Here is a 26236-nt window from a genome sequence, read left to right as displayed (position 1 = left end):
TAATATGTTAAATCACTTCTTTACCCTCCCTCACTATCCCTTCCAGCTACTATCAGTGTACAAGAGCTTGCTTCCTTCTTTAAGGACAAGATTGCTAAAATTCATGATGAAATGGCATGCTCTTCTTCAGCCAGTGACTTGCTTACTTCCTTTCCTGAGCCCTTTCTCCTCATTTGACCACGCAAGTGAGGTTAAAGTATCAACACTCTTCTCATCCTCCTACTCCACTACCTCTCCCTTGATCCTATACCCTTACAAGACAGTAATGATATGTCTGCTGTGCTTATCCCAAGCTTAACTAAAATCTGTAACCTCTCTCTTGCTACTGGTATCTTTCCTTCTCTGTTCAAGCATGCACTTATTACTCCCATTCTAAAAATACACAATTCTGATCCAAACTGTCTCTTTAACTACCGTCCTATCTTTCAGCACCCATGCCTCTCTAAGCTACTTGTTAGACTTGCCTTCACTCGCCTCACACACTTTCTTAACTCCTACAACTTATTGGACCCACTTCAGTCATGCATTCACTCTCCACAGAGACAGCACTGACTAAAGTAGTCAATGATCTGGCCACTGCTAAATCTAAAGGCCATTTCTCACTTCTTATTCTTCTAGACCTTTCAGCTGCCTTTGACACTGTCGACCACTCTCTTCTCAAACAAACACTACAATCCCTAGGTCTTCAGAACACAGCCCTTTCTTGGTTCACTTCCTACCTATCTAATCACTCTTTCAGTGTTCACTTCTCTGATTCTACCTCCTCCTCACTACCTCTGTCAATTGGAGTACCACAAGGCTCAGTCTTAGGGCCTCTGCTTTTCTCAATCTACTAGGTGTTTCATCGCGCCCTACGGGTGCTCTTCACACCCGCGTAAGGGGCTGCGCCCCCTTAATTTGTGAACTTTTGTATTGTGAGAAATATGGTTAGAATTGTATGAAAGATGCCTGTATTGCAACTTGAGTTATAGGTGAAATGTGTTAAATAGAGAGCATATGATTTGGAAGGGGGTGTGTATTGTTTTGTTTAATTAAAAATTGGTTACAGAGTAAGATGTACATTGATAGTGTGAAGGGTACAGTGACATTTGTGGGTGGAGGGGTGTGTGCGCGTGTTGTTTAGGTGTGTGTGTGTGCTATAGTATAGTAGGGTGTTTTTGAGTCAGCGGCTCCCCACTGGCGGAGGTCACGACACAGGAAAACAAGAGGCTGGGTAGTGATAGGGGTGTGTGGGCATAAGCAGGAGTAATGAGGAGGGTGGGGGACACTGTGCAGCTTCTGCCAGTGGGTGAGGGTCCAGCGTGGCAGTGAGTCAGTGTCTCCTCTTACTGGGTGGGAGTTAGTGTGCATGAGAGCAGGAGGCTGGGCAGTAAAGCATGATAGGGGAATGTGGGTAACACAGTGTGAGCGGGTAACCACTGGCGGAAGTTACAGGGCAGGAGAACAGGAGGCAGGGCAGTGATAGGGTTGTGTGGGCATGAGGGGTAGTAAAGGTTTTTGGCTGTTGCAGAGTAGAGAGGGCCATTGGTGCAGACGCCATCGATGGTTGGCATGGATGGCGATTTTGCACCCTGCCATCGATAGTAGTAAAATATTACTTGGATAACAATCGATTGTTGTAGCTATCGATGGTCATCCATTATATCTGACTGAATAGGCCGTGGGTCAATCAGAACTCGGTAGCGGGACTTCCGGGTGTGGGGGGCGGAGCTATGCTCCGTGTCCCGGCACCTTAAAAAAAAATGAAACTTGATCGATTATCCTTTGCCATCGATGTAGGGAAACCATTTGGTCCTCCCAAATCGATGGCAAAAGTATTCAACATCGGCCATAAACCATCGATGATTTGAAATCATTGATGGTCAATGGGCATCCCTAGAACTGGAGGAGGGTGGGGGACAGTATGCAGCTCCTGGCAGTGGATGAGCATCTCCTCCCACTGGGAGGGAGTGAGGGTGCATGAGAGCAAGAGGCTGTATAATAGTGGTATGTGGGGAAGACATTGATAAAAGTTGTGGCGCTGGTGCAGAGGACCGTGGGGATACTTCTGGCTTCTGCCAGTGGGGGAACCTGCAGCGCGGCAGCCAGGGCCGGATTTCCCACCTAGGGGCGGGACTTTCTTATGGCAGTACAGGATCCCCCATTCTCACGGGGGTCCGTGAAATGCGGGAGCGGGGTCACAGGGGACCGTGTGTGTCACCTGGTGGCTGTGGAGTAATGGTGGATGGTGGCCGTGTACTGTAGCCCTGGCTGGGCGGGGGGAGGTGATGTCAAGGGGGTGGTGGTCAGGGGCAAACGCAGGATTTTCAGAAGGGGGTTTCCAGAGGGTGCAGCAAAGCACGGAGATGGACACTTAGGTGACCCAGTATATGCCGGGTCAGTTAAAGTATTATAGATAGACCAAATGTATATAAATAAAAATATATATATATATGTATATATATATATATATATATATATATATAAACAAACAAACAAACAGAAGATCCGACACTCCAATCGAGCATTCAAAACGTAACTTGCACCGGTGCCATCCTCACCCCAAAAGGGTCAAACACAGGTCAGCAGAACAGGCGTCACTCGGAGACTTTAATGCAAATCAGGTATATGCTTTATTGCATGTCAGGATGATACACGTCCTCAGGGTACAACCCCTATACACACAAATGCTGTGAAATATACCCTCACATGATTCCCCAACCACATAGTTAATTGCACATTACCTGCATCAGATGTCTGCACGGAAATCATAGCATCCAGCCGGGTCGCTCGTTCCCCACAGCGTTACTTCCGGGTTGCGTCATCAACCAGGCGACTCCCCCCTGGTGGAACGCATAGGAGCGACGGCGCTAACCCAGCTTCCTGCCATGTGAACCGCACAGCCCACCGGATCCAGGCATCACCAAGACAACTAAATAAACAAAAAGAAAAAACAATACATACGGTTTTAAAACATATAAAGTGCATTAAAAGTACATTAAAAAAGGTAATCAGCATACTGCATAAGAAGCTGTGCAGCCCATGCTGCTCATTAAGCTCTCCTGGTGCGATGGTATCCAAAATATGGATCCATCTGGACTCCGCCAGAGCATTTTACCTTTGTTCCCTCCCCTTGCGGGTTGGGGCACATGGTCAATTATTTTAGACATCAGACTGGCAACACTATGACCTTTGTCAACGCAGTGTCTCGCCACAGGCTGGTCACTGGTGCCACTACTCAGTGCCTGCCTGATGGCATAGCGATGATTCGCCATCCTCTCTTTAAACTGACATTCTGTCTTGCCCACGTAGTAAAGACCACATGGGCAAGACAGAACATATACTACATATCTGAAGGAACAAGTTAATGCATGCTTAATAGCAATCTTACGCCCTGTGTGTGGGTGATTTATTGAATTTCCCACTAACATAGACCTGCATGTAGTGCAGCGAATGCACCTGTAACAGCCGGCCTAGTCAGAAAATGTGTAGGGGCAGATCTTTGTGTAAGTTTGCTAATATCTAACTTTACCAACATATCACTTAAATTTTTGCCTCTTTTGTACGCTGGCATAATCTGCATTTTATTAAGCCCGGGCAAATCCCTGTCCGAGGTGATCAATGGCCAAAGTTGTTTAACCTTCTTGGTGACTAACTTACTGTCAACAGAGTACTGGTTTACCCAAGGCAACCTCTGTGCTATCGACACGTTCCTAGGAGGAGGATTCAAAGCAATATCCCTAGGTATTTGCATCACCCTTTGTTTAGTTTTAACTAGATCCCCTCGGTAATACCAAACTTCTCTTGCATAGTTCGTAGCTGTTCTCTAGTTTCTTGGGGGTCACTGGTGATGCGTCTTATCCTCAGCATCTGCGAGTATGGTAACCCATCTCGCAATGGCAGGGGATGACAACTTTCATGTCTCAACAGTGTGTTTCTGTCGGTCTCTTTGACAAAGATAGCAGTGGACAGCCTCCTATCCTTTAACCTAATGCTGACATCCCAAAAATTCACCAATTGATCACTCACAGAGAAGGTAAACTTAACCGGGCTATAAGATTTGTTGTGTGCATAAAAAAGACCAATCAAGGATTCCTCGGAGCACGACCAAAATATTAATAGGTCATCGATATATCGGAGGTAGAGCACATATATAGAGTATGGTATAGAGGGGTTATACATGGTATAGAGGGGTTAGTGATGTAGTGGTGGGTAAAGAGGGGTCAGTGACGTAGTGGTGGGTATAGAGGGGTCAGTGGTATAGTGGTGGGTAAAGAGCGGTCCGTAATGTATTGGTGGATATAGAGTGGTCAGTAGTGTAGTGGTGGGTATAGAGGGGTCAGTAGGGTATAGAGGGGTCAGTAATATAGTGGTGGGTATAGAAGGGTCAGTAGGGTATAGAGGGGTCAGTAGTAAAGTGGTGGGTATAGAGGGGTCAGTAATGTAGTAAATGGTATAGGGAGGTCAGTAATGTAGTGGTAGGTATAGGGGGGTCAGTAATGCAGTGACAGGAATAGAGGGGTCAGTGATGTAGTGATGGGTATAGAGGGGTCAGCAATGTAGTGGTGGATATAAGGGGGTCAGTAATGCAGTGGTGGGTATAGAGGTGTCAGTGATGTAGTGGTGGGTATAGAGGTGTCAGTAATGTAGTGGTGGATATAGGGGGGTCAGTAATGCAGTGATGGGTATAGAGGGGTCAGTGATGAAGTGGTGGGTATAGAGGTGTGAGTAATGTAGTGGTGGGTATAGAGGGGTCAGTAATGTAGTGATGGGTATAGAGGGGTCAGTGATGTAGTGGTGGGTATAGAAGGATCAGTAGTGTAGTGGTGGGTATAGCGGGAACAGTAATGTAGTGGTGGGTATAGTGCGGACAGTAATGTAGTGGTGGGTATAGAGCAGACAGTAATGTAGTGGTGGGTATATAGAGGTCTGACTCGGGCACAAAGAAGTGCAGATGCAACTGCAGCAAAGATGCAAGGAAGGCCGCAGTTGTGTCCAACTCAAAAACAGGCCTAATGAGGAGTAACCCCCCCCCTCAACAGTCCCCACCCACTCAAAAGACCCCGCCCCTATTAGGGCTGCTACCATACTTTTCCCGGGCTGCTTTTAAATCCCAATCCACCCCTTGGCAGGGTTGACCTGTGTGTGCAGCCGCTTTAGTTTGCCATATGAGCTGGACTGATAGGGAAGTCCGGCTGTCGGTCAATGTTGATAATCCTGCCTGTGATCCTGCCTCTAATTCACAAAGCTGTGAATTCTACCCGATTCCCAACTGTCTGTGAATAAAAAGCAGCTCATGTCTAGTGTAATTGGTGTCAGAGCCTGCTTGGCTAAATGTCAAACTGGGGAAAGCACTGGGGACAGGGCCTCCCCTCACAGACAGGGCGGTGGCCGCTGGGTTCCCACTGTTGGAAATTATTTTAAAGGTGTTGATATTGCAGAGCTATATAGGCGAACACCAATGGATGATTCAGACTATGAACAGTCCAATTAATTAAGCAGTGGTGTTGACATTGACAGATAGCAGGTACCCATTGTTACATGTAGCACGGATGGGCAGCACGGATGGTGTAATGGTTAGCATTACTGCCTCACAGCACTGAGGTCATGGGTTTGATCCCCACCATTGCTCTAACTGTGCAGAGTTTGTATATTCTCCCCGTGCTTGCGTGGGTTTCCTCCGTGTACTCTGGTTTCCTCCCACATTCCAAAAAATATACTGTTAGGCTTATTGGCTCCCAACAAAATTAACCCTAGAATGTCTGCGTGTATATGATGTAGGGAATATAGATTGTAAGCTCCACTGGGGCAGGGACTGATGTGACTGTTCCAAATGATCTCTGTAAAGCGCTGCATAATCTGTGTGCGCTATATAAGAAACTGTTAATAAATAAATAAATAAATAATGTACACTGGTAATGGAGCAGAGCTGGAGAGGATCGAGGTTTCATAGAGCTCACCTGACAGTGTGCGTATCCTGTTTTATGACAGGAGTTAAACAGGTCTCTCAAAGGATCTAAGGAAGAGAATTCTGTTTTCCACAATGTCACTACATAGACTTATACAGTAAAGAAATGAGATGGCCATTGCACATTTTTAATAGTGAACTTGGTGGCCATCTTGGGACAGAGAATGATGCCTCCCTGGAGGACAGGAATACTAGATTCTTTGCAGTACCACACTTCTTACTAATGTACATCCCCTTGATCTTCACACAACACTGGACTGTGTGATTGTACAATCACCCTCTCCTTATCACCCACTGCCTCAACCTGTTATCTCCCCTTGTCACTCTATGCCTCTCTCTGACAGTCATTGCTTCTCCCTGTCAACCACTGGCGTGTGGTATATAATGCACTTGGGATGTATCAGCAGAGGGTGGGCCAAAGTATATATTTGCACCTGGTTCCACCACTCACAAGTTTTGCCACTGTATAGAGGCTTTACATGCTTGTTGTGTTGCTGGTTATCTCATTAACCCATTATGGGGCAGATGTATTAAGCCTGGCGAAGAGATAAACTGGAGATAAAGTTGATATAAAGTGTAAGGAGATAATGCACCACCCAATCAACTCCTAACTGTCATATTTAAAACTCAGCTGATTGGCTGGTGTATTATCTCCTTCCAGTTTATCTCAACTTTATCTCCAGTTTATCTCTTCACCAGGCTAAGTACATCTGCCCCTTAATCTTTTTCAACCTATTATCTCTGTGAAGGTCAAATTTACTGTATATTATGTTTGCAAGTTTAATGTTGTTCTAATAATTCCATCTGTCTATGGGGGTTTGTGGAGTTTGAGAAATCATACCAATCATTATTATTCCTTAATTTTCATACTTTTTTTTGTAGGTATCTTGCAGAGAAGAGAGTATGCGGGTCCAGCACTGTTTGTGGAAGTATTTCCTACTTGCACTGATTTTTATATTGGCCTCTGGATACTTATCGTACAAAAAGTTTGCTGAAGGTTTCTTAAAATTCCAGAAACCTGTAAATAACTTGACCTATCCAGCCTTCAAACACCCTCTGGCCCCACCATATCCATATCCCTATCAGTTCCTCATTAACCAACCGGAGAAGTGCAAGAACCGAAGCCCATTCCTAATTATGCTGGTGATTGGTGAGTGCAGTCATGAGTCCTCTAGACACGCCATCCGGGACACATGGGGCAATGAAAGTCTTTATGATGTTGATGTGATAAGAATTTTTCTGGTTGGTCGGTCTACACTTGCAACTGAAAAGGTCCAAGAGGTGCTTGAGGAGGAAAGTGCAGCCTTTGGTGATATTGTACAACAAGACTTCTTGGACACGTACTATAACTTGTCTCTAAAATCCATAATGGGCATGGAATGGGTGGCCAAATTCTGCCCCACTGCCAGCTATGTTATGAAAATAGACAATGACATGTTTCTCAATGTGGATTATCTGGTCCACCAGCTCCTTCACCCAGAGTTGCCAGTCCGTACAAATTATTTTACAGGATATATAGTATCCAACACTAGACCTTTGAGGAAAAGAATCTACAAGTGGTATGTACCTGAGGAAATCTATCCCAACGACACCTACCCACCTTACTGCTCGGGTCCTGGGTATGTCTTTTCAGCAGATATGGCACGAAAAATCTATGATGTGTCCCAGAAAATTAGGATGATCCCAATGGAGGACTCTTTTATGGGAATTTGCCTGTACGAGCTCAAGATCCCACCTACTCATTCACCTCCGGACATTTTTAATGCCCACATGACTGAGTACAGCCGTTGCAAATTTAAGCAGGTTGTTTTAGTTCACCATATTGGCTGGGAAGAGCTGAGGACTTTGTGGGCAGATTTCTGGGCTAAGAGATTATTGGCATGCTGATTTCAGGAACTGGACATATCTTGCTACTGTAGGGTGACTAGAAAAAGTAATTACTGGGAGAAATTGCAATGAAGCGCAGCTAGGAATTCTGGGAGAAAAAAAAACAGAGAATCAGGAAATGTAGCACCAAGCTTGATGAACAGGCTTCAATAAAAAGTGATGTGTCAGAGCATGCGCTGAGAAAGTTATGCAGCATGAATATAAAAATGTGCTTATGGTTAATAGAATATGTATATATTTACATGAGATTTTAATAAAGCAGCAAAATTAATCTTGCCACAATTATTAAGGCTGATGGTCTATAATGGATATTCCTCATTCTGATCCATACAGTCCTCCGCGCATTCGCACGGGGGACCAATATTTGTGTCCTGCGCATGACCATAATTAGTTATGTGCATGTGCTGGGCTTCTGTGCAATTGCCCTCACCGACCTGCAGTGTCAGCGTGATGCTCGCACAGGAGGGGGGTGTGACGGCGGCGGGCAGAGGCAATGGTGATGGCCCGACATGGGAAGGCCCAGCAATTAATGGGCATTCCCATGCACATGCTGGGCGTTCCTATGAAAATGGCGGCGTGACACAGTGTGATGGGGCCGACAGCTGATGTCAAAAGTGATCAGCGCCATATTTATTCTGGCTGTAGACATAACCTTGCTGTCTCTGCTGTGGGGGCTGCTGTGACAAGGGACAGCGTAACAAGGAGCTGCTGACTAGGAGCTACTGACAAGGGTCTGTGTGACAAAGGGCTGTGTGACAAGGGACTGTGTGACAAGGGGATTTGTGACAAGGGGCTGTGTGACAAGGGGCTGTGTGACAAGGGGCTGTGTGACAAGGGGATTTGTGACAAGGGGCTTTGTGACAAGGGGCAGTGTGACAAGAGGCTGCTGACAAGGGGCTCACGGGGGGGCTGCTAAAACATCTAAGTGGCTGCTTTATTTAAAAAATATATTAAAATAAATAAATATGGTACTTTTGTGGTTTCACGTCGATAGCCTAAGCTATGTTGTCAGCGTAGCCCAACGGCTGCCTAGCATAGTAAGCGTAGTGTCTCTGCGGCAGCCCTGCGTAGTTAGCATTGTCACCGTACTGTCCCCGAGAGCTGCAGCTCTGTCTCCAGCGTCCCTGGCAAGCCTAGTGAGCGCCTCTCACACAGCGCCGGTGCCCGCATGATCCCCTCTCCGCTGGCAGACACCGGCGGAGAGGGGATCATGTGGGCACCGGCAGAGAGGCACTCCATCTGTCTGAGACAAAGGAGCATCTCAGACGCTTGTTCGTCTCAGTAAGCATTGCGGCAGGGTACGGCAACCTTGCAGACAGGGTTAGGGCTTCGGTAGTGCGTGCATTCCCTGCACAAAGGGGGAGTGCGGTGTGCAAGTGCATCTCATGCACAATAAAGGACGCCAGTTCTCCATGTTACATACTGGCAAATGCCTCCATTTGAAACCCCCACTATCTACGCCAGCCCGAAGCGTGGCAAGCGTAGCGAGCCCCGCGAGGGGACGCAGTATGCATCCTCCCGACTTGTTCGTACCCCCACTATTCACGTTGGTGTGGAATTGATGTTAAAAAGTGTGGCGAGCGCAGCGTGCCACCGAGCCTAAAGCATGGCGAGCGGACTTGGCGTATATTCCGCGTCCCCTCACGGGGCTCGCTGCGCTTGCCACGCTTTGGGCTCGGTGGCTCGCTGCACTCACCACACTTTATAAAATCAACTCCACGCCAACGTGGATAGTGGGGGTATAAACAATTCGGGAGGATGCGTAATGCCTCCCCTCATGGGGCTCGCTGTGCTTGCTAACGCTTCGGGCTGGTGTGGATAGTGGGGGTGTTTCAGGAACACTTTCACACCTGTCATGTCAGGCAGGTTAAAATAGACAATGGTTCCCACACAATGTAATAAGCGCTGACTGACTATGCTAACTGCGTAACGCTGATCGACTAAGCTAACTGCGTAAGCTCTGGCTATCCAGCGAACGGGTGGCAACTCGACGCTGATACTGACACGGATGCCTGACTGACTACACTAAATACTTAAGCGGCCACTGGAACACGCTCTATTGACTACGCTAACTACTTAAGCGAGATGCGGGGACACTATGCTGATTCTGACAGGGGTGCTGTATTATTCATGGAGTGCTGCCAATTGTGCCGTATAATTCATAGGGTGCCGAATAAATCCAGGGGTGCTGCTAAGTGTGCCATATAATTCCACACATTGATGGTGTGGTAAACCGGAAAGGTCAGCCAGTAACCCTCTGTATTACCTTGGTGCTGGAGCTGGATGGACGTCTTATTTCTTATTAATGCGGCTGAGGCAATAATCAGGCTGGCTATACAGTTCAAGGGTGTTTATTAGTATAAAGATAAATCACTGAGCTAGGTAGCAAGCCGGCGCACAAAGGGGTTGTACCATCAATTCTCTTCCCTTTGATTACCCTTGAAGTAAATTAACACATTTACGGCAATCAATACTAGATCAATCAATTCGCTATAAGGCAAGTTAGGACAACCTTAAACTATAACACATTACTGCATCACACCACATCAAATTACGGTACTATTTAAATTCACACATTAATACTTTACTGTAACACTGTCACGTGACTGGGTACCCAGGTATCTATACTAAACATTGTCTCTGAGACGAACCTGAGCTCAGGGGTTTAGAGTTCGTTGGAGGCCTCTTGTAGTCCTGTGCAGTGATGGGGGAACATAAGCCGGCAATCCTCCACATTAAACGGGAATACGGGACGGGGTTGAGCAAAATTCCCAAATACAGTAAAAAGGGCTGCAATGTCATTAGTAGAACAAATAGGGCAGAGCCCCTTTTCTATTTCCACCACAAGATGGTGCTGTTGTCCCACAGGTTCCTAAGACTGCAGTCTGGTCCTACTACTTCTGTTCCACTGCGCAGGGGCTGTGGTCTAGCAACTTGATGTAGGACAAAAGAGCCCAATAATTGTGGCGTCCTGACTCCTCGACGGGGACCCGAGTCCAGGGATGCTTGCCCTGACTTTCTACAAGGGGCCGGTTTCCCTTAGGGTATGGGTAGCAGCGCCTCTGAGTCTCTGTTGGCAGAGGAAGGGGGAAACCTCACGGCCGCGCTGGAGTCTAGGCCTGTGACAGTTAGCGGCTCTGGTGACTGGGGTCCTCAATGGCCCGGTAGCGGGGCTCTCTGGTGGGGCTGTGGCTTAGGCACTGGCTTGGGATGAGTAGGGCAGGGAGATGCAGGTACCTGAGTTGATGTCGCTGGCTCCTGCCAGTCACGGCCTTCCCCGCTGATCTCAGGGCCTCCGCATCCCTAGTGAGGGTGTCTCAGCTGCAGCACGGCGGTCTGGGGCTTCTGACCTCCGGCCAGGCTGGTCTTGCTGGTGGCTGTGTCTCTCCCAGCAGCAGCGCTGGTCACTCTTCTCCGGTGCCACTGGAAGCGGGGACTCTGCTGGATGACGCAGCGGGATGCTTCTGCCGTCTCCCGCTGTCAGTCACCGCCGGCGCTTGTATCGGCAGTTGTTGCTGGCGCTCTGCCGGGTACTTCAGCCCGTCTCCGGCTCTCTCTCTTTGCGTCCCGCCTGCCACGCTGGGGTGCGCCGGGTCTCTCTCGGCTGACGCGGCCCTGCAGGCAGTCTGGGCTCTGTCTTCAGCCGCACGCTGTCTCTCGCTCAGCACACCTCGACCTCCTTCGCGCCATACAGCCGCTCCTCCTCTCTAGCTTCCTCCTCCAATCACCAGGCACCTTTCTCTTCGGCTGTGTCCCAGCACCTTGGGTAAGTGCTGGGTCCTAATGCTCCTCTCCTCCTCCCGCGTTGGGTGCTGCAGGGCGGTTGCCTAGCAACCCCCTGTAGTTCTGTGTGAATAGGGCCTGCTGGCCACCAATGTCAATATTGGGCACCGCAAGCAGTGTCCTGTTTCTGGGGTGCCACATGCCCCCCTGCTCGAATGATGCCAGTCCCTGGCATCAATTTAAGGGTTAACAGGAGTCCTGAATCAAGTCCCGAACATGAATATAAGGCCCTTAATGTCCGTTCAGAAATGGGCCACAGATAGCATCAAATGTCACATCACATAGAGCTTAATACTGTACACAATTTACATACATACAATTTACAAAGGACTTGCATTCAAATATTATTTACATTCTATAGTGGGCTGATAACACTCCGTTTGGGCATTGCTCAGACCCCCTAACTTTTGAAGCGGTCTTTCGACTGCACCTCGGATCGCAGCATGCGGTCTGCAATGAGCACGTGGTGCCCCTTTTCCACTCTTTCTGGACCTGTTGATGGCCTGTTGTATCATGCACACAAATTCTTCTCCTGTAATTGTCGTATACTCCTGGTCTGTACCAGTTTTCTCTTCCAGGGGACGGGTTTCGGTCTTTCCAGCCATGTTCGGGGTTTCTGTGGTGGCCTTCGCTTTGGGCGGTGGCACAGTTGTCTTTGGGCTTTCAGGTTCCAATGGCTCCATTTTCTTTGCCATGGTCATGTGGGCCACGACTTCGAGGCATCTCTTTCGTTCAGCAGTATTGGCATCTGTCTGCTGGATGTTCCCTCTCTGATCACCTGTGTCCATCATTCTTGGGGTGTACTTGTGTTCAGTTCCTGGCCTCACTTCTTTAGGCTGGGCTTCGGCCTTCTCCACTTTCCTTGGGTTTTCCGCAGGGACCTTAGGTTGAGGCGATGGCCTAATGGGTTCTGGAGGAGGCTGCGATCTAATGGCCTTTTTATGGCACTGTTGTATTGGCTCACTCTTACCCTGCATGTCTGGTCTCTTGCTTGTCTCTAGCCGTTCCTTTTGCATTGAGATTTTAGGTTCTGGTGGTCGTGGCACCTGGTCAGGCCGGGGATGATTACTGATGGGCCGATCGATCTCGCCATAAACATCCTGTGATCCTCTCCTCTTCAGGTTGTGCTGACTATGTGGCTGGTGACTGCATGGATCGTTGTGGTGGTTCATGAAGCGTCGATATTGACTGTGGCTTGTTGCATATCTGCTGCCTCTTACTGCGGCACCACCAGGGCCTGTGACGTTAATTGCCTTGACACCTCTCCTTCCATTGGTCACTTCGAATTCGACCCATTCTCCTTTTTCTAGGCTTCGGAAGTATTTGTTCCTAGGGGTCTTCTGGATACCGGTGTAGTGCACGTATACGGTCTTCCTGTTATCTGTCCTTATGAAGCCATAGCCACGTGCTACACTGAACCACGATACCTGGCCGGTCACTCTTCTTGTTCTGACTCGTCGATCCTCAGTGTTACGTGGTCTTTTCGCCATAGTCTGACTTTGCACGAGCTCTGGCGGACTGATCGATGGATCTTGTATGGAGCGGGGCCACCAGTTTTGTTTCTGCGGACCTAGTAGTGGGTCTCTTCCCGAGGATCGGTCCTCCTCCTCGGGGTCTCCTCGTTTAAAGTATTCTGATGACAATTTCTTTCCATATGTCCGCTCTGCTGACATCTTTGGCATATCGGCCTACCCTCTTCATCGAACCAATCGATTGGGCCTCTTCCCGATTCTCTGGGTGTGCTCCACAGCGGTCGGCTTCCTCTCTCTCTTTGCGGGCGCCACTCATTATGTCTGGCTTCGCTCTGCTCCAGCCTTTGTTCCATTCTGGCGACGTTTAGGGCCAGTTCTGTGAGCTTGCTGTTAATGGCGGACAGTGGGTCTGGGCCTGCTGGCGATTGTGCCTCTTGAAGTACTGTTCTCTTCTTTACACTACCAGGTCCCTGGCCTCTGGCTTCGCAGTGACTCTCCGTCTCCTCTTCCTCCGCCATTGCCCCTTCTTCCGGTTCATCATTCGGGATTTTCTCCAATACCTGTAGTGCCGATTCCTTGAGCTCCTCAAATGTGCAGCCTTGTTCTTGCCGCTTTATCATTCGGAGCTGGGCGCGAGTGGTTTCTTCTCTTGCCCCTTCTACGAAGAGGTCTATCAGCATTTCATCTGCTAGTTGTACTTCTCTTGGATCTGCGGCTTGTACTGCCTTCATGGCCTCATGTAATGCCAGTGCGAAATCACGCAGTGATTCTCCCTGCTTCTGCTTCCTGGCGTATAACCTGCTCTTCAGCATTGGCACGGTTTTGGCATCGAAGATCTTCGCCAGTTTTTTCAGTATCTTGTCCGCTGTCTCCTTGTCGCCTTCCGACCATGATTTGACTTCTCGCAGAGCGGACCCTCTCAGTTGCGCCAGTAATATTTCTTTGCTTTGTTCTTCGTTCAGTTGGTATAGTGTGAATGTCGAATTCATGCGGTCCTTGAACGCCTTAAAAGTGCTCGTGCCTTTTGTCCGCGTATCTCCCGAGAATGTGAGTAGCCACGTGGCCCCAAAGTAGTAGGGCATCGTGATCTGTGCCGCCACTGCCTTCGGCGGTTCTTTGTCTTCTGGTAGCGGTGGAAGACGTCTGCGGGGGGACGGTGGTGTAGTGCCGGTTTCCGACATGTTTTCGATCCTGTTCGCGGACGCCAAAGTTGATATGTGGTAAACCGGAAAGGTCAGCCAGTAACCCTCTGTATTACCTTGGTGCTGGAGCTGGATGGACGTCTTATTTCTTATTAATGCGGCTGAGGCAATAATCAGGCTGGCTATACAGTTCAAGGGTGTTTATTAGTATAAAGATAAATCACTGAGCTAGGTAGCAAGCCGGCGCACAAAGGGGTTGTACCATCAATTCTCTTCCCTTTGATTACCCTTGAAGTAAATTAACACATTTACGGCAATCAATACTAGATCAATCAATTCGCTATAAGGCAAGTTAGGACAACCTTAAACTATAACACATTACTGCATCACACCACATCAAATTACGGTACTATTTAAATTCACACATTAATACTTTACTGTAACACTGTCACGTGACTGGGTACCCAGGTATCTATACTAAACATTGTCTCTGAGACGAACCTGAGCTCAGGGGTTTAGAGTTCGTTGGAGGCCTCTTGTAGTCCTGTGCAGTGATGGGGGAACATAAGCCGGCAATCCTCCACATTAAACGGGAATACGGGACGGGGTTGAGCAAAATTCCCAAATACAGTAAAAAGGGCTGCAATGTCATTAGTAGAACAAATAGGGCAGAGCCCCTTTTCTATTTCCACCACAAGATGGTGCTGTTGTCCCACAGGTTCCTAAGACTGCAGTCTGGTCCTACTACTTCTGTTCCACTGCGCAGGGGCTGTGGTCTAGCAACTTGATGTAGGACAAAAGAGCCCAATAATTGTGGCGTCCTGACTCCTCGACGGGGACCCGAGTCCAGGGATTCTTGCCCTGACTTTCTACAAGGGGCCGGTTTCCCTTAGGGTATGGGTAGCAGCGCCTCTGAGTCTCTGTTGGCAGAGGAAGGGGGAAACCTCACGGCCGCGCTGGAGTCTAGGCCTGTGACAGTTAGCGGCTCTGGTGACTGGGGTCCTCAATGGCCCGGTAGCGGGGCTCTCTGGTGGGGCTGTGGCTTAGGCACTGGCTTGGGATGAGTAGGACAGGGAGATGCAGGTACCTGAGTTGATGTCGCTGGCTCCTGCCAGTCACGGCCTTCCCCGCTGATCTCAGGGCCTCCGCATCCCTAGTGAGGGTGTCTCAGCTGCAGCACGGCGGTCTGGGGCTTCTGACCTCCGGCCAGGCTGGTCTTGCTGGTGGCTGTGTCTCTCCCAGCAGCAGCGCTGGTCACTCTTCTCCGGTGCCACTGGAAGCGGGGACTCTGCTGGATGACGCAGCGGGATGCTTCTGCCGTCTCCCGCTGTCAGTCACCGCCGGCGCTTGTATCGGCAGTTGTTGCTGGCGCTCTGCCGGGTACTTCAGCCCGTCTCCGGCTCTCTCTCTTTGCGTCCCGCCTGCCACGCTGGGGTGCGCCGGGTCTCTCTCGGCTGACGCGGCCCTGCAGGCAGTCTGGGCTCTGTCTTCAGCCGCACGCTGTCTCTCGCTCAGCACACCTCGACCTCCTTCGCGCCATACAGCCGCTCCTCCTCTCTAGCTTCCTCCTCCAATCACCAGGCACCTTTCTCTTCGGCTGTGTCCCAGCACCTTGGGTAAGTGCTGGGTCCTAATGCTCCTCTCCTCCTCCCGCGTTGGGTGCTGCAGGGCGGTTGCCTAGCAACCCCCTGTAGTTCTGTGTGAATAGGGCCTGCTGGCCACCAATGTCAATATTGGGCACCGCAAGCAGTGTCCTGTTTCTGGGGTGCCACAATGGGGGTGAGGAATATTGCCTATGTAGAGCCAGTTTTGCAGGGGAAGATCATCGATAGCTTCTTCTGTGGGGGCCCAAACAAAACAGTAATTTCAGCCGCAAGTGTGGCAGTCCCTGTCACTGAAATGATTGGTTTATTAAAGTGTGCATGACATGTTTATGTAACAGGACCCCTGTAAGAGAGTAATGCCGTACCTGGCTCTCTGGTTGCTCCGGGATACTTCACGGCCTGTCCTGTCAGATCTCGTGGCAGAGGAGGGAATACCCCAGGAAGGACCCCACAGAATGGAAACAACCACAATTAGCAGATTTATTTATCAGGAACGAACTGCTCGATGCTGTGAATGAAGGATCATTAGAATCAGGTGCAAACAATGGAATAATCTATTGTTACACAGAGCTCCGAGACAATGCAAATAATCACAACAATTATTGGTCAAGCATTTCAGGATAATAAACACTAAAATCAGTCAATTACTTGGGCCACAAACAATCATTAGGATTACTCAGAAATAATTGGCTTATTTAAGCACTATTGAATGAAATTAACTTAGCCTATCAGGTGTCCACAAGATGCCGTGTGTCTGTAACACACCTTTATAATATAATACGAGTTGGAAGAGAGTTATCCCTTACAAGAAAGTCCTCCAGTGTACTTGGTCCTAGGTAATAAACTGTACACAGCTATTTGTAATCCAATGAGGCTTTTAATGTGAAGCTTGTTCTCCTGTATACTCAGTGTGGCAAATAGCCACAGCAAGTGAAAGTCCCTGTTTTCCCTTTGCTAAGGGGTGCTATAAGAAAGAAATGGATAGACTGCGCTCACCTGTGATGCGCTTGTGATGAATATACAAATATAATGTGTAGATGTAAGCAAAAGAAGAGAGTAAGATGGTAAGTGGGTAAAAATTAATGAATTTATTAAATAAAAATGAAGTCGCAGTGGGAGAATGTGTGGAGTCCTGGTGATGCAGGAATAGGCCAGCGGGGTATCACTCCACTAGGCCTATTGTTTAGGTGTAAGAGTGACCTAGGTAGGACTCTTTAACCATAGGTCCCTTAATAGGAACCTATGTAACTATGTGGGTGACTGCAGCGGTCTGTATGGGCAAGGGGATGGGGGATTACGTGGATACAATGTCCAAGTGCACAGTATTGCGGGGTGCATTTGTCCTGTGGTACTGTGTCAAAGTCTCGTATTAGCGGTGTTACTGCAGGATAAGAACGAATAAGGATGTTGTCCAAAACTGTGTGCCAGGAAAAATGACTGGGGTGGAGGACAGTGAGCGGCGTCCCGCTTTGTACTCTTACCGGATGCTTGTAGGAGAAGTTCTGCCGCCTCTAGGGAGCTGTTGTCGATGGCGCGGGTGGATGCACAGCCGTGCGCCGGCACCCGGCTCCATAGTGTCTGTCGCTCGTGACTTCCGGGTTCCGCTCTCGCGAGAGCACAGTTCCCTTGGAAACGATAAACAGCGTACTGCTGGCTCGTACTCCCGGCTGGGAGGAGGCTGTGGCAGAAGGGGGTGGATTACGTAGATTGATGTTTTGCTGAAGTCTGAGGCTAAAGTCTGTGGGTGTCCCAACGCGTTTCAGCCACTAGGGCCTTTGTCAAGGAATGTATCCCTGTAGCAAGGGCCGGATTAACAATGGTTTGTAGATGAGGACTGGGTCTATCCAACAAGCCCAGCCCTATGTTGCTAGCCCCCCGGGAACCATAGATACCACCAGGCAAAGCTGGACCGTTTTCCCCATAGGATAACATGGGACCCGCTAATTCCGACCCCCACCCAGTTCCGACGACTGTCATCCCCCCCCCCCCTGGCATTACAGAAGCTCGAGGTTGATCTCATTCGAACCTAAATCACTGGCCCTTCAATCTTATACCAGGTTGGTTTATATGGGTTCATTGTTTCCAGAGATTTTGCGAGTAAACCGTTTTTTTTATTTCTGAAATGTAATTTTATGGCTGTTCATGGTCTTTGAGGGGAAATTTCCCTGGAACCAAATGGCCCAGTTTCACGACACCAAAATCATTCGAAGCCCACTTAAAAGTTCTTCAACATGATACTGGTCTGGGTCAGTTGGTTCAGAAGATATAGCTGGTTAAACAATATAGCCGGTTAAAGGGGGGGGGGGGGGGTTCTCTCCCCTTCACACCAGAAAATGCAGGGACTAGGCTGGTGTATAAGGGAATGTCCCTGCATGATCCTGGGACCATATTCCCAGGTAAATCCCTGCATTTTCTGGTGTGAAAGGGGTATTATTTGAATTAGCCGGGACCTGTAGTGCTCTGAATACAGCCGGGCAGCCCCCCACTCTCCCCCAGTTACCACAAGCATGTATTCCCCCTTGGCAATTAGCATGTAATCCCACATGGCAACGAGCATGGAACCCCTGGCGATGAGCATGGAACCGCTGGCAATGAGCACGTAGGTAAGCAGCACTTATATAGCATAATTTTTAATTGGCATTATGGTGTTTGGCATAATACAGGGGTTCCCAAACTTTTTGGAATCACGGCACCCTAGAACATAAAAATGTTTTCAAGGCACCCCTAGGCCAAATGTTTCTTATTGAGAAATTCAGGAAAAAATATAAAAGTAAGTACACTATGTTTATATGTCACAGTTATGTGGTGAGGGGCAGGATTTGCTCCTGTTTGTCCACATATGTTATGTTTGGCAGCCACTAGCACTGCTTTTGCTTGTTACATTGCACATAACTAATATGAATTGATCCTGGTCCACCAACCCAAGGCACCCCTGTAAGTGTCCTGAGGCACCCCAGGGTGCCTAGGCACACAGTTGGGAAGCACTGGCATAATACATAATGGAAATTATGGTGCGTGGTTTAACATGTAATGGGTATTATAATGTAAATTTTTAATGTGCGCCTTTGGCGTGCAATGTCCCTGTTTGTGAAGCATATTATGAATTTGCCTCAATCCGTTCAGTATAGTATTTACGCTAACTACTTAAGCGAGATGCGGGGACACTATGCTGATTCTGACAGGGGTGCTGTATTATTCATGGGGTGCTGCCAATTGTGCCGTATAATTCATAGGGTGCCGAATAAATCCAGGGGTGCTGCTAAGTGTGCCATATAATTCCACACATTGATGGGGGTGAGGAATATTGCCTATGTAGAGCCAGTTTTGCGGGGGAAGATCATTGACAGCTTATTCTGTGGGGGCCCAAACAAAACAATAATTTCAGCCGCAAGTGTGGCAGTCCCTGTCACTGAAATGATTGGTTTATTAAAGTGTGCATGACATGTTTATGTAACAGGACCCCTGTAAGAGAGTAATGCCGTACCTGGCTCTCTGGTTGCTCCGGGATACTTCACGGCCTGTCCTGTCAGATCTCGTGGCAGAGGAGGGAATACCCCAGGAAGGACCCCACAGAATGGAAACAACCACAATTAGCAGATTTATTTATCAGGAACGAACTGCTTGATGCTGTGAATGAAGGGTCATTAGAATCAATTGCAAACAATGGAATAATCTATTGTTACACAGAGCTCCGAGACAATGCAAATGATCACAACAATTATTGGTCAAGCATTTCACGATAATAAACACTAAAATCAATCAATTACTTGGGCCACAAACAATCATTAGGATTACTCAGAAATAATTGGCTTATTTAAGCACTATTGAATGAAATTAACTTAGCCTATCAGGTGTCCACAAGATGCCGTGTGTCTGTAACACACCTTTATAATATAATACGAGTTGGAAGAGAGTTATCCCTTACAAGAAAGTCCTCCAGTGTACTTGGTCCTAGGTAATAAACTGTACACAGCTATTTGTAATCCAATGAGGCTTTTAATGTGAAGCTTGTTCTCCTGTATACTCAGTGTGGCAAATAGCCACAGCAAGTGAAAGTCCCTGTTTTCCCTTTGCTAAGGGGTGCTATAAGAAAGAAATGGATAGACTGCGCTCACCTGTGATGCGCTTGTGATGAATATACAAATATAATGTGTAGATGTAAGCAAAAGAAGAGAGTAAGATGGTAAGTGGGTAAAAATTAATGAATTTATTAAATAAAAATGAAGTCGCAGTGGGAGAATGTGTGGAGTCCTGGTGATGCAGGAATAGGCCAGCGGGGTATCACTCCACTAGGCCTATTGTTTAGGTGTAAGAGTGACCTAGGTAGGACTCTTTAACCATAGGTCCCTTAATAGGAACCTATGTAACTATGTGGGTGACTGCAGCGGTCTGTATGGGCAAGGGGATGGGGGATTACGTGGATACAATGTCCAAGTGCACAGTATTGCGGGGTGCATTTGTCCTGTGGTACTGTGTCAAAGTCTCGTATTAGCGGTGTTACTGCAGGATAAGAACGAATAAGGATGTTGTCCAAAACTGTGTGCCAGGAAAAATGACTGGGGTGGAGGACAGTGAGCGGCGTCCCGCTTTGTACTCTTACCGGATGCTTGTAGGAGAAGTTCTGCCGCCTCTAGGGAGCTGTTGTCGATGGCGCGGGTGGATGCACAGCCGTGCGCCGGCACCCGGCTCCATAGTGTCTGTCGCTCGTGACTTCCGGGTTCCGCTCTCGCGAGAGCACGGTTCCCTTGGAAACGATAAACAGCGTACTGCTGGCTCGTACTCCCGGCTGGGAGGAGGCTGTGGCAGAAGGGGGTGGATTACGTAGATTGATGTTTTGCTGAAGTCTGAGGCTAAAGTCTGTGGGTGTCCCAACGCGTTTCAGCCACTAGGGCCTTTGTCAAGGAATGTATCCCTGTAGCAAGGGCCGGATTAACAATGGTTTGTAGATGAGGACTGGGTCTATCCAACAAGCCCAGCCCTATGTTGCTAGCCCCCCAGGAACCATAGATACCACCAGGCAAAGCTGGACCGTTTTCCCCATAGGATAACATGGGATCCGCTAATTCCGACCCCCACCCAGTTCCGACGACTGTCATCCCCCCCCCGGCATTACAGAAGCTCGAGGTTGATCTTATTCGAACCTAAATCACTGGCCCTTCAATCTAATACCAGGTTGGTTTATATGGGTTCATTGTTTCCAGAGATTTTGCGAGTAAACCGTTTTTTTTATTTCTGAAATGTAATTTTATGGCTGTTCATGGTCTTTGAGGGGAAATTTCCCTGGAACCAAATGGCCCAGTTTCACGACACCAAAATCATTCGAAGCCCACTTAAAAGTTCTTCAACATGACACTGGTCTGGGTCAGTTGGTTCAGAAGATATAGCTGGTTAAACAATATAGCCGGTTAAAGGGGGGGGGGGGGGGTTCTCTCCCCTTCACACCAGAAAATGCAGGGACTAGGCTGGTGTATAAGGGAATGTCCCTGCATGATCCTGGGACCATATTCCCAGGTAAATCCCTGCATTTTCTGGTGTGAAAGGGGTATTATTTGAATTAGCCGGGACCTGTAGTGCTCTGAATACAGCCGGGCAGCCCCCCACTCTCCCCCAGTTACCACAAGCATGTATTCCCCCTTGGCAATTAGCATGTAATCCCACATGGCAACGAGCATGGAACCCCTGGCGATGAGCATGGAACCGCTGGCAATGAGCACGTAGGTAAGCAGCACTTATATAGCATAATTTTTAATTGGCATTATGGTGTTTGGCATAATACAGGGGTTCCCAAACTTTTTGGAATCACGGCACCCTAGAACATCAAAATGTTTTCAAGGCACCCCTAGGCCAAATGTTTCTTATTGAGAAATTCAGGAAAAAATATAAAAGTAAGTACACTATGTTTATATGTCACAGTATGTGGTGAGGGGCAGGATTTGCTCCTGTTTGTCCACATATGTTATGTTTGGCAGCCACTAGCACTGCTTTTGCTTGTTACATTGCACATAACTAATATGAATTGATCCTGGTCCACCAACCCAAGGCACCCCTGTAAGTGTCCTGAGGCACCCCAGGGTGCCTAGGCACACAGTTTGGGAAGCACTGGCATAATACATAATGGAAATTATGGTGCGTGGTTTAACATGTAATGGGTATTATAATGTAAATTTTTAATGTGCGCCTTTGGCGTGCAATGTCCCTGTTTGTGAAGCATATTATGAATTTGCCTCAATCCGTTCAGTATAGTATTTATTTTGGCTCAATCCATGTGGTAAAATGTTGTGGAAGTTCTGTTGCACACACGCCATTTTAGAATAGTATGGCCGCCATTTTGGTTCGCAGAGTTGCGCAAATAAAGTTTCCATACCCGAGTCTGTGTGACAAAGTGGACCAGAAGCGCAGCCATACTATTACACATAAATTCATAATAACATACTTACACTAAATAAAATATAGTTAAAGGTTTAGAACGCCACACATAGCTTAGTTAGCATTTGCATACATCCGTCTGTATCATGTTTAGTACCGATATGTTCCGTTTCATATGCGCAGAATTCCGGTCAGTGCGAATATTTCGCAATACATACGGTCCGATTGTTAGGAACAGGGAGATCTCGCCTACCCTAACTCCGTTGTCACCCCTTGGAGTTGGCGGATGCGTGCTGAGCTAACCTTCACCAATAATAGCCGCGTTCGTGGGAGCCCGTTAGTCAGGCTCCCACCCCGATGCCACCTGGTCTTACTAGTGACAACGCAGCCGCCAAGGCCAGAGGTAAACAAGGGGAAATCTACCTAACAAACAAGGAGGCGAGAACCACCCTGCCCCACGGAGGGGGTGCCAGTGGATAGCAGTCTAAGCTGGAGCCCGCTGTGCTAATGCTGTTGGCAACGGGTAAAACAATGTACCGTGGCCAAGCTGGCCGGTATCACATTACACGAGGTGTACCCAGATGCTTAGCAGGAGTAACAATACACGGTAGGCTGACACAATCAGAACTGCTGACAGGTGTAACAATACACAATATGCTGACACAATAAGAACTGTTGACGGGTGTAACAATACACAATATGCTGACACAATAAGAACTGTTGATGGGTGTAACAATACACAATATGCTGACACAATAAGAACTGTTGACGGGTGTAACAATACACAGTATGGTGATACAGTAAATAAATGACAAGTAGGGAGACAAGGAGTGGGAATCTCCCAACTTATCTGAAAACCAAGAGATCAGCAGGCAAGGATCCTGGAGGCAGCCAGGAACAGGTACTGGAAACAGGAGCCAAGCGTAGACAGGAGCCTGGAACCGGAAACACTCAGGACGCCAAAACAAGAGCTATAGCCGGCGTCTGAGTGCCCCAGAAATCCAGTTTAAATAGCGCGCCGCGCACTACCCTGACGCTGCGTGCGGCGTCATGCACACCCCTTCCTCCCTGCGGCCGCCAGGCATCCCCAGTCGCCTTGGCAACCGCTGCGGCAGGGGAGGAAGGAGTTGTACGCCGGCAGCCTGATGCCCGTCACCGCCCGCCGGAAGCTCCCGGCTGATGACGCGACGGCGTCGAGGTAACCCGGCAACCGCCGGAAGAACTTTAGAGGAGACTGCCGGGCGAGCGGAGGCGCTGCCCGTGCAGCTCCTAACAGTACCCCCCCCTTGAGGAGGGGTCACCGAACCCTTAGACCCAGGTTTGAACGGGAAAGTCTTAAAGAACTCTGCTTTGAGCCTGGGCGCATGTAACAATCGCTCAGGCACCCAAGACCTCTCCTCTTCTCCGAACCCTTTCCAATGGACCAAAAATTTCAGTTGACCCCGAACGACCTTGGAATCCAATATCTGCTCTACTATGAATTCTTTGTGCCCTTGAATGAGGACTGGTTTGCGGTTCGGAGCGGGCCCTGATTGGGGAGCCATCGAGGCTGGTTTAAGAAGAGAACAATGAAAGACATTATTGATTCGCAGTGCTCTGGGGAGCTGCAACCTAAATGCCACCGGATTGACTTGAGCCGTGATCAGAAATGGACCGATGAACCTGGGTCCTAATTTTGGGCATCTCTGGCGAAGCTTGATGTGGCGAGTAGACAACCACACCTTTTGCCCCACTCGGAAAAAACATGGTCTCCTATACTTGTCAAAAAAAATCTTCGAACGTGCAGAAGACTGCCTCAGAGCCAAATGAACCTTTTGCCATGACTTCCTAAGGAAGGACACTGTGGAGAAGGGCGACCGAGAGGAATCCCTTGGAACAAAGAAGGAGTTGCACTTGGGATGGAACCCGAAATTACACAAAAAAGGCGAGCTCTTGGAGGCCACATGATAAGAGTTGTTATAAGCGAATTCTGCCAAAGGTACCAGCTCAGCCCAATTGCTCTGACATTTGGAGACGAAGCAGCGTAAATATTGCTCCAGGGCCTGATTGACCCTTTCGGTCTGTCCGTTGGACTGTGGGTGATGCCCGGAAGAAAGACTGACCTGTATTCCTAAACCGGAACAAAAACTTATCCAGAACCTGGCCACAAACTGAGACCCCCTGTCTGAAACTATATCCAAGGGAAGGCCATGGAGTCTGAAAATATGAGAGATAAAGAGCTGTGCCAACTCTTTAGCAGTGGGGAGTTTACGCAAGGGTATAAAATGTGCCATCTTGCTAAAGCGGTCGACCGTGACCCAAATGGTGGTAAAACGAGTAGAAGAAGGAAGGTCGACAATGAAGTCCATAGAAATATGGGACCATGGCCTCTCTGGAATGGACAACGGCAGGAGTGTACCCACTGGTGATTATCTGGAAGACTTATGTCGAGCACAGACCGGACAAGAAGAGATAAACAGAGCAACATCCTGTTTTATGGTGGGCCACCAAACCGCTCTGGACAAGTGCTCAAGGGTCTTGGTAACGCCGGGGTGTCCAGTGACCCTACTGGAATGAAAGTCTTTGAGGACCAATTTTCTGAGATGTTTTGGAATAAACAGTCTATTATGTGGAGTCCCCTGAGGAGCAGAAGGCTGGGAAGCCAGGACACGGGAGGCCAAGTCCTGAGTCAGACCCGCAAAAATGACAGAAGACGGGACAATGGGTGTATCTTTAAGTCCAGCACTCTGACAAGTCTGGAAACTACGGGATAACGCATCAGCTTTGACATTTTTGGGGCCGGGTCTGAATGTAATGATGAATTGAAACCTGGTAAAGAACAACGCCCATCGGGCTTGTCGTGGGTTTAATCGTTTAGCCGACTCGATGTAGGCTAAGTTTTTGTGGTCAGTGATCACAGTGATGATGTGTTTGGCCCCTTCAAGCCAATGACGCCACTCCTCGAAAGCCCACTTAATGGCCAACAATTCACGATTCCCGACATCATAGTTCCTTTCGGCTGTGGAGAACTTGCGGGAGAAGAAGGCGCAAGGATGAATTTTCTGATCATGAATGTCCTTCTGAGAAAGGACAGCTCCAGCCCCTACATCCGAGGCGTCAACCTCCACAAGGAAAGGAATTCTGGGATCCGGGGGATGTTAGACAGGAGCTGAGCAGAAGGCCTTCTTTAACTTATGAAAGGATTCGATGGCCTGTGGGGACCAAACTTCTGGATTGGCTCCCTTGCGAGTCAGTTCCACAATGGGGGCAACAATGTCAGAAAAGGAACGGATGAATCTCCGGTAATAATTGGAGAATCCTAAGAATCTTTGGATGGCCTTAAGATTGTTTGGACGAGCCCAAGACATGATGGCCTGAACCTTGCTGGGGTCCATGGAAAAACCCTTAGGAGAGATGACATAACCCAGAAATGAGACTTGAGCAATTTCGAATTCACACTTTTCGAGTTTGGCGTATAATTGATTCTCACGCAACTTCTGAAGGATCAGGCGGACGTGTTGCCGATGTTCAGGAAGTGACTTGGAAAAAATCAAAATATCGTCTAAGTAAACCACAGCAAATACTCCCAGGTACGGCCGGAGTACTTCATTGATAAAATCCTGAAAGACTGCAGGAGCGTTGGCCAAGCCAAACGGCATCACAAGATATTCGTAGTGACCTGAATGTGTGTTAAAGGCTGTCTTCCACTCATCTCCTTTTCTAATCCTGATGAGGTTATATGCTCCTCTAAGATCGATCTTGGAAAACACCATCGCTTCCTGTATTTGATCAAATAAAACAGAGATGAGTGGTAACGGATAGGAATTCTTTACAGTAATTTTGTTCAAGGCCCTATAGTCTATACAGGGACGTAAAGATCCATCTTTTTTTTCAACAAAAAAAACCCCTGCACCTACGGGAGATTTAGAAGGACGAATGAATCCTTTTTCAAGACTCTCACTTATGTATGAATCCATGGCCTGGGATTCAGGTGCTGAGAGGGCATATAGACGTCCCTTGGGCAATCTGGCATTGGGAACTAAGTCTATGGTACAA

At 48.3% G+C, this 26236-nt stretch overlaps 1 protein-coding gene and 1 long non-coding RNA gene across 2 annotated transcripts in view; one reads left to right on the top strand and one right to left on the bottom strand.

Moving 5' to 3' along the window:
• The first annotated feature begins 6850 nt into the window (after window positions 1-6850).
• On the top strand, window positions 6851-7919 carry LOC146073235 (beta-1,3-galactosyltransferase 2-like). Its single transcript, XM_083180423.1, has one exon. The coding sequence runs from the start codon at window positions 6851-6853 to the stop codon at window positions 7832-7834; it is 984 nt and encodes a 327-aa protein (XP_083036549.1). The 3' UTR covers window positions 7835-7919.
• Window positions 7920-19349: 11430 nt separating this feature from the next.
• LOC146072790 (uncharacterized) overlaps window positions 19350-26236 on the bottom strand; it is a 46373-nt gene continuing 39486 nt past the window's right edge. Inside the window, exon 3 of the long non-coding RNA XR_014473235.1 lies at window positions 19350-19462. This is a non-coding gene — a long non-coding RNA (uncharacterized LOC146072790). The remainder of the gene's footprint in view (window positions 19463-26236) is intronic.

The sequence above is a fragment of the Crinia signifera genome, chromosome 4, assembly GCF_055691185.1.
Source record: "Crinia signifera chromosome 4, ASM5569118v1, whole genome shotgun sequence".
In the NCBI taxonomy this organism is placed as follows: Eukaryota; Metazoa; Chordata; class Amphibia; order Anura; family Myobatrachidae; genus Crinia; species Crinia signifera.
The sequence above is the reverse complement of the archived record's forward strand: the minus strand, read 5'-3'. Positions and strand labels throughout refer to the sequence as shown.

Coding starts and splice junctions, on each gene's coding strand:
- LOC146073235 (XM_083180423.1), top strand. CDS start 6,851: ATGCGGGTCCAGCACTGTTTGTGGAAGTATTTCCTACTTGCACTGATT.